The sequence below is a fragment of the Mixophyes fleayi genome, chromosome 6 (genome assembly GCF_038048845.1).
Source record: "Mixophyes fleayi isolate aMixFle1 chromosome 6, aMixFle1.hap1, whole genome shotgun sequence".
NCBI lineage: Eukaryota > Metazoa > Chordata > Amphibia > Anura > Limnodynastidae > Mixophyes > Mixophyes fleayi.
In genome coordinates this window covers 43,777,030-43,796,643 of record NC_134407.1, presented here as the reverse complement: position 1 = coordinate 43,796,643, position 19,614 = coordinate 43,777,030, and the positions used below count along the sequence as shown (strand labels likewise).

Genomic DNA, 19,614 nt, shown 5'->3' with positions numbered 1-19,614 from the left:
GGGACCAGTCCCGACTATGGCACAGTGCATCAGGATTCCGGATTCTGTGATACCAAAGTAATCTATTTCTTTTAACATTTTTTAAACATTAAACTCTTTAAAACCGGACCGGCTTTTACACCTGTATGAACAATAATCACAAAAATATACTACCCATGGTTACTTTCACATAGTCAGAGCAATCCCAGTGATCTCTTTTCACCCAGGTCACAAAAATATCTAGTTTCGACCCTGACAGGTCCATTGTACTGGTATGGAAAATGTATTACAATGAAATTATGACTAAGAGTATCAGGAATAGAATTTAGTCCAGGCAAGTTTGGGGGGCTGAAAGTCAAAGGATTAACACAATCCATTTTTATTCCGTATAGAATGGCATAACAAAGAAAACAAAACCTTCCAGGCATTTAAAACATATATCATGTAAACTGTAGGTTTTTATTAAACGGCTATGTGATTATGTCATTTTAAGAAATTTAAATAGTATGCATGCTTTAATAGGGAATCAAGTTTAAAGGTGAATAAAGAAGACAAAAGGCTTAGGGGTATATTTACTGCAGGTTTTAAAAAGTGGAGATGTTGCCTATAGCAACCAATTGGTTGCTATAGGCAACATCTCCACTTTTTCGAACGAGCAGTTTAGTAAATATACCCCATAGACTAAATAAAGGTCAGACACAGAGGATGAAACTGAAGACTGGTACTAAAGGAGGGAAGCAGGGGTTTTAAATTAAGGATGTTAATGTTACACCGTAAGGACCAAAACATAAAATAAAACACAGATAAAAATTTTGTAGATGCATATTATCCAAGTTTATCATGTAAAGATTTTAATTCAGTTGAAGTGTTTATGTTCAAGATGGTCTATTAAAACCTGATGTTTTGAAGCATGTAAATTAGTTACAGTTATGCTATTATCATGTTAGCAACATCAAGTATTTTGTTTATTGCACCAGATTACAATAATACATGCTGCACACGCAGCGGCTTAATGTGTATGAAATACACTGTCATGTGTTTTTCTTCAAGAGGGGACAAAACAGGAGTACACATGGGATCCGGGGATTTCATGGAGATTTTTAAAAGTAGGAATTGGATCAATAATGCAGACAACTGAAACATTTTCAAAGACAGCAGAATTTAAGAACATAAGGTTAAGTACAGGAGCTGGAGTTTAGGAGGATCAAGGAAACTGTGAATAAAGTGCAATGGATTCTCAACATCTTTCTCAAGAAGAACAAGAAAAAAATTAAAACTGAAATGATGAAAACATAAAAACAACACAACGTGACAAATCCCAGAATATAAGCTTGATCCATCACCATTTAAAAAGTTATTAAAAGTATTAAAAGTTACTGAATCATTGATAAATATAAAGATTCTATATATTGTCCCCAAATCCTTATTTTTTTATTTTAATATTTTTTCATTTATTTTTAATAATTAACTATTTACCGATTTAATTAATTTCCATTACTAGCAGCATTAAACACAAATGAAAGGGAAATGGTATTCTATCTTGATGAATCACAATGATTTTAGCTATATTTCACAGCCACTAAACTTAAATGCAAGTTGTCTTGTATAAATGTGGTTTATAATAATCACAATATACACTATATAGACAAAAGTATTTTGACACTTGACCATTACACCAACAGGGACTGTAATGACATTGTATTCAAATACATATACTTTAATATGGAGTTGATCCCTAATATGGAGTTGGTCCCCCTTTTGCAGTGATAACAGCTTCCACACTACTTGGAAGGCTTTCCACAAGATGTTGGAGTGTTTCTGTTTGAATTTGTGCCCACTCATTCTGTAGAACATTTATGAGGTCAAGCGCTGATTGTGGACGAGAAGGCCTGGCTCGCAATCTCCACTCCAGTTCATCCTAAAGGTGTTTGATGGGGTTGAGGTCTAGGCACTTTGTGGGCCAGTCAAGTTATTCCACACTGAACTCATCAAACCACGTTTTTGTGGTCCTTGCCTTGTGCACTGGGCACAGTCATGTTGGAATAGAAAATGGCCTTCCCCAAACTGTTGCCACAATGTTGGAAGCATAGCATTGTCCAAAATGACATTGTATGCTGAAGCATTAAAACTGCCCTTCACTGAAATAAAGGGCCTAGTCCAAACCCTGAAAAACAGCCACATACCATTCTCCCTCCTCCACCAAACTTCACAGTTGGCATAATGCAGGCAGTCAGGTGACATTTCCAGGCATTCCACAAACTCAGACTCACCCATCTGACTGCCAAACAGAGAAGAGTGATTCATCACTCCGCAGCACATGATTCCACTGTTCCACAATACAGTGTTCTATTTTAATGGAAAAAAAATGCAGGTGGCCCAGAAGTCCAGCCCAAGGTAGCCCACTGTAGGACCAGCCCGGGGGCAACTGCCCCCCTGCCCCTCAACCCAGCCAGCACCTGAACGGCAGCACAGTTGTTAGCTTCACGCTTACACTACTGGGCCCTTGAAGTCATTTACGGCCAGTCTGCCATCTATGCAGAATTTATTTGTTGTCCCAGTGTTTACGTGGGTTTCCTTCGAGTTATCTTAATTTCCTCCCACAGTCTAAAGATACTTATTAGAATGAATAGCTCCAGACTAAATTAATCTTTATGGGCCCGAGTCATTAAGGAGAGCAAATCATAAAAAAGGAGTAACTCTGCACCTGGGCAAAATGTTGCATTGGAGGGGGGGGTAAATTTAAAATGCAGGGACAGATTTATAGCTGGGGTAGGACATGTCCTAGATCAACTTTAAATTTAAGTGTAAAAATAAAGCTATCAAGTATTTGTGTGCTAAATGAAAAAGCAGCCAGCATTTTCCTTACATGCAAAATAAAAAACTAATTTGCACCCCTTGCATTGTAACATGGTTTGTCTCGGAGAACATATACCCCTGTTTTTTTCCTTACTTTCTTTAATGACCCAATATGTTTTTGTATGTTTGTTATAGGAAAATTAGATTTAAGCTCCACTGAGGCCCCTGAATTTTCTGATTTTTACAGAGCGAAATATGTTGGCAATATAATAATAAATATAAATATAATAATAATAAATATAATAATAATATTTCATTTTAATTTGTAGTTTTAGCACAGTGAAGATACATTCATCATTCAAGAAAAATAAAAAAATAAAACAAATACAAGAGTACTGGTTTTCAGGCATTAAGTATGTGTTTAAATGTATTTATTTAATAATGCATAACAATAAATCTAATATTTCTCACTGTAGTATGGCTTCTAGTCCAGTGTATTTTAGTACTGGAGAATTTACACTTGTGTTCTATAAAAAAACCTTTACATTATTTATTGATCTTTATTTATATAATTGGCTTCTGACCAAAAATAGACCATAGTGCATGTCTATGTATGTATGTATGTATGTATGTATGCATTTGTGTGGTAGAGAATTTAGATGGTATGCTCCAATGTGGCAGGACCAATATGAAGGATTCAATATTCTTTGGAAAGCGCTGCATAATATGTTGGGCTATATAATAATAATAACAATAATAATAATAATAAAATAATAATTATAATAATAGCATCAATATACTGTGCTGCACTTTGTTGAGAATGATCAGCCCCATAAGTAGCTTCTCATAAGACTACTCAATATTTTGAAGCAAATACATCAAACATAGAAAGATAGTAAATTTTTTATTGTGTTGGTATTGATATTGATGTTTTTAATATATAGGTAATATATAGGTACACAAATTATATATATATATATATACTCAATATTTAATGCAGGCAACACATGCATGCAATATATACTGGATTGGCATTACCTAACATAAAATCTAATCTCTATTTGGGCTGCCAAAACATTTAGGTGAACTTACATAACTTGACATGTTATTATTAATACTCACTGGAGGACTGAGTTCTGGAAGGCTTGCTGTGTATGTTAATGGACGACAGTCCCGTGTGTTGGTCACCGGTACACAAGGAAGAAACCTGGGACCAAGGTCATCACCATCAAGAACGTCAACTGTCAAAGTTGTTGTACTTGTCCTTCTTTCATTAGGATTAAGGGGACGATCCTGGGGAATGAGAGATGTACATTTTAGAAATTTGCAACAAAAAATAGGATTTTGATTACATATTTTTCCAGAAGTGGGATTAGAATGTGAAAAATTGCAAAGCATTACAAAATCCAACTGCTGAAAGAAAATCCTTGGGGAAAATGGTAAAGAGCAACTGCTACAAATGACTGAGGCAAAGCAATATTGTTCCACAATAAAATAGTTATGTTTTAAAGTTAATCTAGACAAAGTTTGTAGCACTTATAAATATTATTAAAACAAGCAGCAAAAGTGTGTCAACTATGTTAGAACTTGAAAGGTATCAGTCAGCTCTTTATTATTACAATTGCCTAACGTCTAAAGGTTTGTTGTAAATGTAAAACAGCTAATAAGAGGATCAAGGAGTTACTTGTAAACTTGAACAAAGCCTGTAACAAAATCAGCATTAGCCAACAGATTTAAAAATAATTTCTAAATCCTGCATTTCAGGCATGAAGGAAAAAAGTAATAAAATATGTATTAATGATAACAACCATGATCTATGATACATCTTGTCAACTGGTATGTATCAATTTAAAACTTTCCTTAAAGGTACAGTGAGGTCTATCTATCAATCTAATCAAGCACTTAAACAGCTGTTTTCACATGATTCAAGTTTAGTTGCCATGTATTAACTGCCGAATGGAGGAGATTTCACAGAAATCTCCTCCTTTTAGGCAACTACTGTGTAGAATCGCAGTCCCCATATTAACCTATGTTCTGCAATGCATGAAGCTTTGATAAGCTTTGTATTGTGCAGACTGGTAACGCCATCTCAGGATGGTGTTACCTGTGTCCTCCTTTGGGATTCTGCTGAAGTCTCTTCAGCTTCGCAGAATCTGTTACAGTGGATATGCTGTGCTCATCCTCACAGCACTTCCTCCTTTCACCGGTAGTGCTAAGCTGCCGGTATAGAGGAAAAACTAATGGAACCACAAGGGTCACTTCGATTTACATTACATTGATGCATAGACCCCAGTATATAAACATATCTCCATCTAGTAAAATTTGGTGGGGCAGAAAGCCCCAAATCCGCCTGCATCGTGGATGCAATTAACACTTGCAACAGCTTGCGATTCACTATGAGAGAATGGGAGGAATGTGGAATTGTGAAGGCTTGACCATGTAAATACATCCTAGTTGCAGTGAGGCGCAGACGCAACACACGTCAAAACAGGGCTAAAGCTGTGTGGCAGGAATTAGGTGGCGCAAGCGTTAGCTAGCTGCAGGAACTGCTCGCAGCTCGATAGGGTTTTAAGAGTGGGACACAACTGGGTTTGCTTGCCACTCGTAAATCCCTACAAGCTGCGGCACACTCCCACTCCTACACTTCTTAAACGGACTTTGCGTCCGACTCTAAATGAGGTCCTCTTTGCTCAAATGCTCTATAATTTTAATGCCAAATAAATGTAATTTCCATGGCAGTTTACCTCTAGGTGTGCTTTGCAGAGAATATTTATTTTACTATTAGCAGAATAGCTCATGTATTAAGTTCCTCGAAAAATCAACAAAAGGTAGGTTAAACTTGCAGATAAACAGGTCCATATGTTGTACTGGAAAAACAGTAAAAACAAACACACTCCACATTTGTGCACAAGGTTTTTATACATTACAGATCCTTTTAACCTACCACTGTCCATGCCTAGCTGCATGAATGTGCTAATTCTGTACTTTGAAATCGTTCATGTTTTTGACCACAATTTTACTACTGAGTCTTAGTTTGACATGATTTGTCAAAGTGTGTGTGCTGCATGCCAAAACACAGTTACACCCAGCTGTCATCTTGACTGTGAGGGCACTGTAATGGTCATTTAAGACCTAACAGGCGCACAATGCAAATCATGGTGACATAGCTACTGATTTAAATCTATTTTAACACTGATTGACATTCTCAGGGCATTGATCAGATTATAAATTGGCAGCTAAGTGATGCTAAGTGCTGGTAATTGTATATATGCCTACAAAGAGACAATGCATCAATACATTTTGCATTATATTATGTATTCTTTATATAAAGTATAAGACTATACACTATATTATTTAATATACAAACTAATGTTCAACTATATATGTGCAAAAACAATTACTTTAACATTCTAAATTATGATTGGCAAATGTCCTTCATTACTTGATTATCTAAATCAAAGGTAGCAACCAGTAGCTCTCCAGGTGTTTTGCAACTGTAGTACAAGGGTGCAGCTTGTAGGCAGCTAAACCTGCTGTAAAGGCTTACTCATTTCTATTACGTGGAAATTATGGGAATTTATTATATGAAGTAAATTATTTCTCAGTCACCTGAACTAAGCATATACTGAGCAAATACAGTTGTCATGACAAGCCTCAGCTGAGCATGAGTGAAGAGTTTGAGTAAAATGGTTAATAAAAAAACACCAGGGGCTAGATTTACTAAGCTGCGGGTTTGAAAAAGTGGGGATGTTGCCTATAGCAACCAATAAGATTCTAGCTGTCATTTTGTAGAAAGTACTAAATAAATGAAAGCTAGAATCTGATTGGTTGCTATAGGCAACATCCCCACTTTTTTAAACTCACAGCTTTGTAAATCTAGCCCGAGGTCTGTCTAAAAATGACTAAAATCCCCCTCCCCCCCAATTATATCTCACACTCACTATTTCCCATCCAGTTCTGCCACCATTAAGAGTTGACACTCTTTAGGAAGTTTTCTGTTACCCTTTGTCTTAGCCCACAACAATCACAGCCTAATTCACTACTGTAGCCCAACAGTTATCTGCCTTAAATGATATAACTAAGCCTATCTAACATGTGAATCCATTAAGAAAACAACAATAGAACAATATTAAATGGAGTTTAATATGACAAAGAAATTCACAATGCTTATACAAAAGTAAAAAGAATAGCAAATGGACATACAGAAATACAACTTCAAACCAGATTCTTACATTAAACATGAATAACAATAGAAAAAGCATACTTTCAGTTTTTTGCCACCCCCCAAAAAAAACCTGACAATCTTGAACATTAATCACAGATCTTTTAAAAAACATTTTTTCACCCTCAACTTCCCTTCCTTGTGAGGTCACAACAAGATGGGAGTAGGTATGTTAATCTGTTTTACAACTGCTTTTGTTTGCCTGGTTGTTCACACACATTTTATTAATGTATTTTATAAGTGAGATATCTTTCTTCAAGAGCACAGATATATACTATTATACCTAATAAACGAGTTACGGTTTGCTATACATGTGCATATGAGACATGACTTTGTTAGATAAATTATGCCAGAACTCTCTGCAAATAAATATTTATCTATGTGACAGGCTCTGGGCCTTTTGAACACAACATCCATTAAGCACAGGTTTAGTTACACAAAGTGACTTTACAGATACTCATATTATTGGGAGTAATCATTTCTATATTTTATTTTCTTAACTCTTGAATACATCATAGTCATGATACTAATAAGGATAAAGTTATATTTGTTGTACATTAAATACAATCTAAATATCACCACATTGTCATGGCAAGAAATTCTGTGAGGATAGAGGTCCACTTGTAAACACTTGATTTATATCCCCATTGCATTCTATTAGTATAAAACACATGAAAATATAATACAGAATGAAGAATAAAACAACAGCATGCAAAGTCTGGCACTTGTCTCAACAAAAACATACACTTTTTAAATAACTCTTATTCAAGATTATTTTAATAAATGTCTACCATGAAAGAAGGAAGTGTCTATGTTTTAAATGCCAGAAGGCGCTAAGCTCTGAAAGAGTCTCTGTCTCTCTTCACTGCACAGTATCTGAGGTTTGATAACAGGCCCCTTGTCAGAAGAGTCACTATGGTCAGACAAGGAGCAATATACAATGAGCTACAGATCTTAAATGGGGAGGGGGTAATTAAAACTCTTACGTTACTGGTATGTAGCAAATATCTGTGTTTGTAACCCATTCATCCCATCTGATCCCCAAAGTGATAGAGTCAATTTAAAGAAAGGAAAAGTGAAGGAAATAGTGCAGTGCACACAGAACAGCAAAAGATTGTGCTAACATGAAAATAATCAACATATGTATTATTATATGCTCACTTTGAAATCATAAAACCCAATATGTATTACATATACCTAACAGATGTTCCTCTATGGAACACAATTCCCTACGCCCTTCTTTCTATCCAAACTGTCATATTGCTCTGTATAGGTAAACTCAAATTGTTGATTACATTTATAATAGATTGCACAGAGTACCTCCCAACTTTCTTGATTTATGTGGCACAGTCCCAATTTGAGGGCTCTATCCCACAGCTCAGAAAGTCACTCAATGAATGAGTGGCGCGTGCACCAGTGGCAAGGTATATGTGAATGAAGGGAAGGGGCGGAGACAACCTAATGCTTCAATATCACTAGGCATCCTATTCCAATTCCTGGCACTCCAAAGATTGGAGGTTTGTTTTACGTTGATATATCCTTTGTTGAAAAAAGCCTACTGATTCAAGTATGTGCACCTGTGAATACAAGAAAAATGTCATCTTTATTAAATCTTAAAATTCCCACTTTGAACATTCGAAATTTGTGTTATTGCAGATGTTTCTCTTACATAAGCAGGGCATAAAGGATATATTACTGTTGTTCTTACATTATGGCACATGAGCTCTGGTACCTAAGGTCCCACAATAATAGAGTGTCCTGTCTATGGTAGTCTGGTGGATGCTATTATAAAATCAATCATGACCAGCTCATAGACCACAGAGAGAAGGTCATTTTCATCTGTGAAGAAATCTCACAAAAATAAATCCTAATAGGTATTTCTGGGTTTACATAAACATGTAACTGTCCTCACTCACTATGCAAAAATAGGATTACAGAAAGCAATATATATATTTATATATATATATATATATATATATATATATGTATGTATGTATATATTCAGAAATATTTTTGATGTCCCAAGAACAGATATGAATACAAGCTTGAGAAAAAAATGCAAAAATAGGAGAACCGATAGAAAACTGAGAAATTAGCTTTTATCAGTTGCAATAAAAGCCAATTTCTACAAGGTTACTATGAAGCTTCTTTTTATAACTGTGACCTTTCTTTTTCCATCTGCAAGGGAGAGCAATCTCGTTTCATCCAGAAAGCATGACTAATTTTTACACTAGCTGTATGTAAAAAGCAAATAATACTCAAAATGTAAAGTTGCAGATAGAGAGATCAATCATAAATATAGCACAAACAATTATTTTATATAGAAAAATATTTCAAATAAACTCCTCTATAAATGGATTTCTGGTTATTAAAATAGAATTCATTATTTTATGTTTAATGTCAATATGTTAATAGCTCCACCAATTATTCTGGTTTTACATTTCCTCTTATTTTAAAATATTTCATAATGAATTTTGTTTTTGAAGTGCTCAAAATCTACCTATAATATTTTAAGAGCATAAACATTCAATATAGCAGACAACTTAAAGCACATTTGGCAGATCTAGAAGTTTTACAAACATCCACAATTTAACAAAACAAAAACAAGATTCGTACATCTCAGTTACAGTTTTAACATGTGTTGTATCACATACACAATACATTTTACTATGCACAGCTAAAAATATTACATACAGAAATTTTAACTACATAGGTTGCAGGCATCTATTTTACGGGCTTTGCCAGTATGGAGTGTAGGGGGTAAATGCATCACAATGTTGCCTAAGAACACAGCCATGAATAAAGAATAGTACAAAACAGCCTCCAAGAGCAACTTCTCCCAACCATGCAAGAACAGTTTGGTGATGAACAATACCTCTTCCAGCATGATGTAGCACCTTGAAATAAGGCAAAAGTGATAAGTAAGTGACTGGTGGATCAAAACATTGAAATTTTAGGTCCATGGCCAGGAAACTCCCCAGACCTTAATCCCATTGAGAACTTGTGGTCAATCCTCAAGGGACGGGTGGACAAACAAAAAACCACAAATTCTGACAAACTCCAAGAATTGATTAGGCAAGAATGGACGGCCATCAGTCAGTATGTGGCCCAGAAGCTGATTGACAGCATGCCTAGGCGAATTGCGGAAGTCTTCAAAAAGAAGGGTCAACACTGCAAATATTGACTCTTTGCATAAACTTAATGTAATTTTCAATAAAAGCCTTTATGAAAAGCTTGTAATTTTAATTATTTCAGTATACCATAGCAATATCTGACAAAGAGGTCTAAAAACACTGAAGCAGCAAACTTTGTGAAAACCAATACTTGTGTCATTCTCAAAACTTTTGGACATGACTGTACACTGTAAGTAAATTTAAATTTGCACTAAATGGTTCATGTCAGTAGACTGAGAAGACCCAAAGTTGTGTGTTTCTCCACCAATCACGTTAATTAGTCCAGGCTAAGTGGAATATAACACGAGTAGCATATAGAGTAATACATTCCTTTGTTGTATAAAACAGATATTTATTTTACATTATTAGACATCACTGAAATGTTGGACACAGGATCTTATTTGATTTAAGCTGGTTTGTTATAGTAGCAAGACCAGCTCGCATATGAACTAATAGCACTCACTTCTAAAATATGCCACATTGGGGCTGCTATTTCCCAGCGATGTGTGTCATCACTGGATATTGCTGCTTAGTAAATATATTTAATTACTTTGCGGTCCTGTATAACAGCAATGCAATATTGCATGGTGGTACTGTACAACATCAATGCAATACCAGCTAGCTATGCTTAGTCGCAGGGAATTTTGCAGCTATTCCTGCATACTAGTGCAATGCCACCACAATATTTTACAAATGCAAGGTGTTTTGTTATACAGTTGCATAAACCAGCATTGAGCATTTAAGCTGTCCTTTCCATGGAAGCAACTTTTGATATGACTGTCAGAAGCAGAAATAACAAAAAAAAAAAAAACACATTTGTTTGAAAAAAATATAAGAATATTCTCTTTAAAGTTCTAGCACTTTAACTGTCTTTCTAAGCTCTTTCATTCTGTGGAGAAGTGCACAATGTTTCCAAATAAAAAGCCACCATGAAAATTCCCCAATCTTGCCAGTATTGTGCTATGTTTAGGACAAAGATGTTTCTATGACAATTCCAAAGCTTTGAAATGATTGACTGTTTCTTCAAGGAATTATAAATAGGCCATTTTTTTGTTACTGATAATCATCATTCCTAGCAATAACAACAACAACGTGCTATGAAAAGGAAATTACGATTCTCAAAGCGATAGAATACCAAACAATGTACAAGAGCATATGAAAAAATATTCATTATATCTTGTCTGAAAGCATTAGGAAAATGGTCTGCTTTGCAATTTAAATCAGTAGAAAAATATTTGCACACGCAAAGTACATCATGCATAAATAATATACATATTCCGAATAGAGACAATGCCAAATAATTGTAGAGTCTTCCATATTTGGCATGATACCCCTGACACGGAGAACAGAGGGCAAAGTGATCGAATCGTAGTGTAATTGATTACCAGGATAAGAGCAATCAGAAGACAAAAGTGTGTTGACACAGTTGTTCCTTGACTGAAATCTTTCAGACATTAAGAAGCCTTGAAAAGTCACTCACAATAATTCTTAAGAAATTGAAAAGGAGAGGATTGAAAAGAAAGGATCATATTTGCTATTTTAAGTGAGATGATAACTGTTGGATGACAACAATAAAATCTCAAGAAGACTCTTCTTATATAAAGGATGGGAAGTAAAAACTTTATGGCTTTCATATGATTGCAGTGTGTACAGCTCCCCACAGGATGGAAAATAACCTTCTGAAGCATGAAGAAAAAATAGCAATATCCCTGTCTCAGGCAGAAACCTATTTTCCATTAGAAAGGTTTTTTTTTTCATTATAGGGTTTGTCAAGTATCTGAAAAACATGAGCTAAGGTTTACAGTACTTTAAGTCATTCCATTGTTTTTCTATATAACTCACAGGTCTAGTAATATGCATGTTATGATTTTGTATTCTAGATACAATGGAAAGCTTAGAAGACAATTAATAATGCATATTAATAATGGTAAATGAACACCTGTGAAATGTTATAAATAATTCACACATATCTTCACACATCACTGATGTGAATGTGACCTATACTGTCTCAAGTACAGTGCCACACCACATGTCACTCATGCACACTCCATTCTTTTCCACTCTCCTCAGTGTGCCTCCACTCTCAGCAGAGGCGGAACTAGCAAGCTGTGGGCCCCAGTGCAGGGATCCACAGAGGAGGGAACTGGGGTCCACAGTTCGCTAGTTCCCTCTGCAGTGGAGCCTATTATTTCTATGGGCCCCAGTGCACCGCACCGGCTTCACCAGTTCTGCCACTGATTATCAGCACAGCCAATCAGTCACCACTTTCCCCATACAATGATTGCATGAGGAAGTGCAGAGAGACATAATGTAAACTGTGCAATTTTTTCTGCAGTCACTGTATGAGGAGAGTGCCACTGATTTACAGCATACATACTGGTATCACAGCCCTAAAAATACAAGAGGAAGACACACAGTGATTGTTCTGTCTGTTACTGTGTCAAGAGTAAAGCTATTGAGCAGGGAGCGGAAGTATGGTGGGAGGGCAGGTGAGAACTTTGCCTCTGCTATTTGAGATACAGTTCTCACTTTTCCTTCGAAATAGAAAATATTCTGAGTGTGGGAGATTCTGTTAATTATGAATAGGATCACGAAGATCTTTTTTTGTCATAAAAATATATTATCTGTAACAAAAGCAAAAGAGAGTGGCGTGAGAGTATATAACCATGATTTGAAAAAATGCCATTGTGTATGTAAATGGGGTTGATACATTTATGTCAAATGCCACTCAAACTTTTGTTTGTGTACTGGAGTTTAAAATTCTATAGCTGGAAGCCTGGCTTGTGGACCAATTACAGGTGCATAGCCGAGAACTGTGGGGAATTGAGAGAATAGTAAAGTAAAGTACATTATATTCTGCATTGCAGTTTTAAAAAAACGCATTTCTGGTGGTTAACAGACAAATAAGAAAACACATTTCTGATAGTGAAAAACAAGTCCAGAAAAAGTCTAAATTGTGTAATTCCACATATTTATATTAAAGGCACGTCTGATCAGTTGAACAACAAATTCCACGAATATGGTATCTAATAGATTAACTTCAGTACAAATATCTTAAATCTGTTACAATATTGGATGTTGCTATAGTAGTATCTTCATTAATATAATTTTGTGTCTTAATCGATTAAAGAACTATTGGAATCTTATTTATATCTAATTTATAGCCTTTTATGTTTGTCTGTTTGTATATCTGTAACAATAAAACTCACCCTCCCCCTTCCCTACGATGTCATATGACAGACAAAGGCTGACTAATATGAGCAAATTACACATAATGCACAAGGGTCCTTTAATGTGGTCACTAGATGACTGTTTGCACAAGCAGATAGCAGTCACCTTCCGACACCTTTTCCAGCACGCCTGATAATTTTGTTCAGATTATTGGGCATTGCAATAATTTTTAGGTCAAACTCTCAGATAATGGCTGGAATATCACAGCATGTATGGACTGCATTTTCTTGGCTGCAGAGGCATAGCAAGATTATATGGCACCAGGAGGTAATACAGTTGAAGCTGTGAGAGCAATTGCTGAGCCACAATCAAGTATAGATTGTAAGCTTGCGATTGTAAGCTTGCGAGCAGGGCCTTCTTACCTCTTTGTCTGTTTTACCCAGTTAGTTTATTAGTTTACTGTGTTTGTCCACAATTGTAAAGCGCTACGGAATATGTTGGCGCTATATAAATAAATGATGATGATGATGATCTGCTGTTCTCTCTGAACTTATGGACAGCACTCTCGGCCGCTGGAGAGCATCTTCTGTAGGCCAATGCACATAGAGTCCCTCACTACTATATTCTCACTTGGCTGAATCCTGATTATTTTGTCTTACCTACATCAAAGGGTCAACTATTGTTTATCTCATGACTGCAGATGAAGACTGAACAATTCCCTAGTTTTTCAGTTTGGTCGGAACACTTGTACTTTTATAAAGTTTTGCACAGTGTACAAGGAAATAGATAAAACGCGGGCTAATACTAGCAGCTTCTGAAATCACAATGAAAACAACATCACTTTTATGAAATTGCCTTAAATAATAAAAAAAAAAAATATGTCATAAAAATCAACAAAGACAAAATTTATGCCCTCATAATAGCTTGAAAAAAAAGAATGTTTCCTTCATGTAAAAAAAAGTAAAATAAATAATTGTTTAACAAATTTTGTTTGACTACCACTTTTTAGAGTAAGGACTAATAATTTAATAATATTTTGAGGAAACATTTTATAAGAAATGTGTATAATATATGGTGCCAGATTTACATTATTTTAATATTTACCCACATTTTATTTCACTATAAGTGTACACCACTTTTATAGAGTACCTTAGATGACAGAGAAGATTGAAGACTTTATTTTTATTAAGGTATGGAATCTAATTTTTCTTCTAGAATTGTTTAAAGTAGGTAGACAACTGCTGTTAAGGAAGCAATTGTGTCAGCCCCATTAAATAAAATCCAGTATTGCTTAATACAGATGTGATTAAAATGATATGCCATATAATCAGAAGGGCAAAAAAAAGAAAATAATAAATCAATACAGGGACAGAAGGCCACTTGGGTTTGGACCAAGAAATTAGCTTATTTACATGTTACAGAGAAGAGTTTATTCCCCATGGAAACAAATATTGTAGTTGGTGGCCCTCAAGATTCTGTCAGGGGTCTACTTCTTTTCAGTATTTCAGTGCTTGCTGGTGACTCAAACTTCTCTAAAACCATTCCATGGAGCATCAGATATTCAATTCTAACCAAAGGCAAATTGATATCATAAATCTTAAACAAGAAAGATCCATTAAGTGGCACTATACCTAAGAAACTAATGACAGAAAGAAGGTGGAAGAGAAGAAAAATGAAGAGAGTAAAGGGGAAAAGGAAGAGGTAAAGAATGCTAGGGACTATTTTTGTCTGTTTAGAACACAACACAAAACCTTTTTCTTTCAGATTACAACTCTACTGAGAGTGGTAATCTGACAGTAACTTGAAGGGAAAACTCTATTGAATTATTTCTAACCAATGTCAGAAAACTGTCATATAATTTACTTACCTTTCACCCAGGGGTGTAGCAAGATTTAGAAGGGACTAACAAAGTTTCTTATTCTCCCTATGGGCCAAATGGGTGGCCGATCAACTCCACTCTGCACTTCCTGCTCACAGTTTAAGGGGACACCAGGCTTCCCTTTCCCTCTGAGCAGAAACTTTGGGGCCTCAGAACGCTCTCTTGTGTACACTACATTCTGTGGTTTCAAATCCCCTGTGGTGTTGGTGGTCTCAGAGGTAGGAGCTCAATAAGCTCCCTGCTGACCACTAACAGCACAGAGGGGAGCAAGACCATGAAGCAGCACTGCTGACAACTTCATAAGGCCCTCAGCTGCTGGATCCATAGCAGCTGCTATCTCTGCAATCCTGGTGCCATGCTCTCATCAGTGGCAGACCACAATTCACATTTCATTGACTAGCGTCTCACTAGTGGCAGACCACAACTCTTGTCTCATTCATTTATTTTCCACACATGTCAGACTAAAGCTCTGATTTCATTGACTTCTACTGGTCAAGTACAATTCTCAGAGAAATGAGATAGTAATGCATCTATCCTGACATCAGAGAGTTACAGCTGCCAGGAACACATCACAGTGTTCAGTATTTGAAAAGTGGTAAAAACTTTATTACACACATATAACTTTAAAAGCTTACATTTACATGTTGTGCCACTCTAGGCCACTCTTTCTGTTTCACCCCTCTACCGCCATAACTCTTCATGGTCCCAAATCACATTACATCCCGTCTGTATAGAATGGATGCATAGACATAATCCAGCCTAATTGAACCATTGCTTATATTTTTTAAATGGTGAAATAAATTATTCATACACAAAATAAAAAAATAAAGGAAACAAAGTTTTCTGAGCAATATTCCTGACATTAAGTATCAGCAAATATTTAACTATTTAATTAGTTAAATATCTACACTATAGTCAAAAATATATAATCTAGTCCTTCTTAAATTACATGTATTGTATGTATATGTAAGGGATTGATCCAAAAGTTGTGAGTCACAGTAGTTGAAGTATAAGTAGTTTCCCATATTAGATGATTGTTGCACTTCTCTTCTTTTAGTAGGGAATTCTGTGGCACAATAATATTTATATAATATTGATAATATTTGGGGCTATTTGAAGCACAGTACTTATTTTAGCATTATTATAATCCTTCTTTTATCTATTATTCAGACAGTAGCTGAATAAAACAAATGGTTTATATTATAGCTTTTCTACATTTTTTGGAATAATTCCAGATAATGCCATCATTTGCATTTTTTCAGTCATTTTCACAAGGGTTATTGTTACACATATGACATTTAACAATATAAAAGTAAGTAGACAGCAAAAAGGTATACTGTACTTTCTATAAAAACACCCATTTTATATTCAAATTTTCATACTAGAATTAAAAAACATGATAGAAAAAAGTGTTTTCATTTTATTATAACAGTAGGTTCCAACATCTAAAAAACAAATGATACGCTAAATATAAGTATTAAAAATCTAATTTAATGAGCAGTGCACTATAGCTTTATGCAATATTCTACACTATTCCTAAAATAAGAAAATACTACTGATATTTAGTAGAAAAACATGTAATTTAATAAGTCATATATAAAAAAGCATAATGCAATCTACAAATGATAGAATCACAAATAAACATGGACTTTGCAGATGCAGAATAGTACATTACTTATGTTTGGATATTCATGTAACAAAGTAACTTGAGAATATATCATGTATCTGAGATGGGCACAGGGTTGTTTAACACTTTTGCTCTTTTTCATTTTTATTTGAGCTGATTGATTCTAACAAAAGTAGATAAGATAAAATGTAATTTGTCTCTAAATGCAGCAGCAAGGACAGTCATCTAACAAATCCTTGTAATAGGTATCTAATGTTCACTTTTCAGGTTCATTCCAAGAAAAAACTGCAATGGATTAAGTGATTTACAATTTAGAATCTCTACATTAGAAGAACATTTTCAAGATATTAAAAATGAATCTCAAAATGTAGTGGAGAATTTAACAATATAACAATTCATCAATTCCCCTGTTGTCGCTGAAGATACTTTTTTTTGTAGTTGAAAACTATTTACAGTGGATATAAAAAGTCTACACACTAATAATGAAATTGAAATGTCTTTGTGATGAAAAGCCAGAAATCAAGATAAATCATTTAAGACCCTTTTTCAACTTTAATGTGACCTTGCAATCGACAAAATTCAGGAAAAGATGTGAAAATAGAAAACCTTGCATAAGTGTTTAGGTCCATTCATAATGTGGCTGTAGATGTGTACTGCATTAACCATTCACATTCAAAATGTTGTTTGAAGGTAATTAGCATAAACCTTCCAGCAATGAAAGAGATTGCAATTAACACCAAATAAAAATGGGTTAAGATGGCAAGATAAAAGTTATTTCTTGCAAAAAAAAGATTTATAAATATATTTTACAAAAAAACACATTCAATCACCCCAAAACATTATGGTTTGATTTTTCTGTCCTAAATTATAAACCTTCTATTGAATTATATAGTATTGAACTATTGTAACCTCCTTATCTCTGACCTTCCATCTTCCAACATCAGAAAATATAATTGTTCATTGTTAATTCTTACTTTTTTAAAAAATCATCAGCGAAATATAAAATAATTTCAGTGGTATGTAAAATTTAAAAGAAGAATCAAAAAGTGGTTTCAAATTGCTTTGGGGTGTAGTTTCTCGGTTCTAGATCTTAGTCAATAATCAATAGTAGCAATATTACCACTGTGTCTTAAATAAAGATATTTCAAATTGTTTAGCAATATGATTCTCACATTTTTATTGTTCTGTGGGGATATTAATGTATAAATCAAATTTCTTGTTTGGTGTTTTTAAAGAAGACCTATGTATCAACTCTCATATGTATCAAGTTTATGTCATTCAATCCCATATATGTTAGTGATTCATCTTACAGCGAATAGAGAAGCTGTATTTGCATGATCCTTTTTATCCCCATTCATATTACTGCAGCTGACACTGAGAGTCGATTATTTAATATGCCCTGATCAACGAGTTTACTGTTTATACTTCAATGTGTGTCTTGAAGTTGCTGTTTTTGTGTTTTCCTGAGTGATTAGATTTAGAGTGGTTATCCCATAGATCCACTCTAATTCAGATCTCTGTGGATTAAACATAGTTTATTTATTGTGTATGCTGCCTGCATTTATGGGATTTCAGCTTCTACCATGTCTCTCTTAATTCACCTATAATGCTTGAAGTTTAAAGGTTAATGCTCTGTACTTATTTAATATTAATTGTATATTAGTATATCAATTATTCCCTTCTATTTTCATATCATACTGACAGGAAAATAGAAGGGAAAAATTGGTATCAATGAATTTATTTATAGAGACAGTTAAATTTGGTTTGTATAATCTAATTAGATTAAAACCAGTTGGATAGATTAGAGTGGTAGTTCCGTTAGTCACCCTGTGTCGTGATTACTAGTAAACCAGTTTGTAAAATAGTAAACAATTAACAAACCAGTCTTGTTGTTGGTTACATAGAAACATAGAATTTGAAGGCAGATAAGAACCTCTTGGTCCATTAAGTTTATTCATTTTTTAACAATAAATATAAATATTTATCCGGTACTAAAAGAGACTGCTCAGACTAGGTACCAATGCTGGGGATCTGCACCCCAAAATATATATATATATATATAAACAACCAAAGTATGCGATGGTATACCAAGTCTGCCGTGAAGTACTTGTGCACACAAGGGTATTTTAAAACATTTTATTAAAACAATATATAAACCACATAAAATTGGTAAAGAGATTCTAACCACATAATAACATGTGAACTTGCATCAGTGCCACATAGGACAAAACTCAACGTAGGTGCACCTACAAAAATTGTCCAAATGTGTATTTTGCACATGTAGTGCTATCCGGCTACTTTTAGCTATATACTCCCGTTATATTGTGTTAAACGTAGAAGGGTCTTCACCAATCAAATTACATTGCGTGAGTCACTGTGGTGTGGAGCTGTTATTGTATAATTCAGAGGAGAAATACTACAACGCTGTAAAGCGGATCTCATTTCATTCCATGCAGGATAAAACACAAGTCTCTTACCAGATTCCTGGCGATGTACATATGGACCAGTACCTGCATTCAATTGAGGATCCGGTAGTAAGAATGTTCTCCCTCTTATTACTGAGTGTATCCGGAAAGCCAAACCTCTGTAGTGTGCTCTCACTATTCCACGCTTGTAGCAATGAAGGGCGCTTCCTCTCGACGTTCTACCGACGTCACTGTGGTGCGCACCAGTTGAACCTCCGTTACGATTTTGTATCAAGAGAGTATAAAATTTCTTCTTAGACCGGAATCATAATGGGCACTGAATCTTGAATGGCAGCTATGTT

At 34.9% G+C, this 19,614-nt stretch overlaps 1 protein-coding gene across 1 annotated transcript in view; it reads right to left on the bottom strand.

Annotated features, from left to right (window-relative positions):
• The window catches only part of PCDH15 (protocadherin related 15), a 945,519-nt gene that overhangs the window by 574,463 nt on the left and 351,442 nt on the right, over window positions 1–19,614 (bottom strand). Inside the window, exon 9 of the mRNA XM_075216373.1 lies at window positions 3,898–4,068. Coding sequence (XP_075072474.1) covers window positions 3,898–4,068 — 171 coding nt within the window. The remainder of the gene's footprint in view (window positions 1–3,897; window positions 4,069–19,614) is intronic.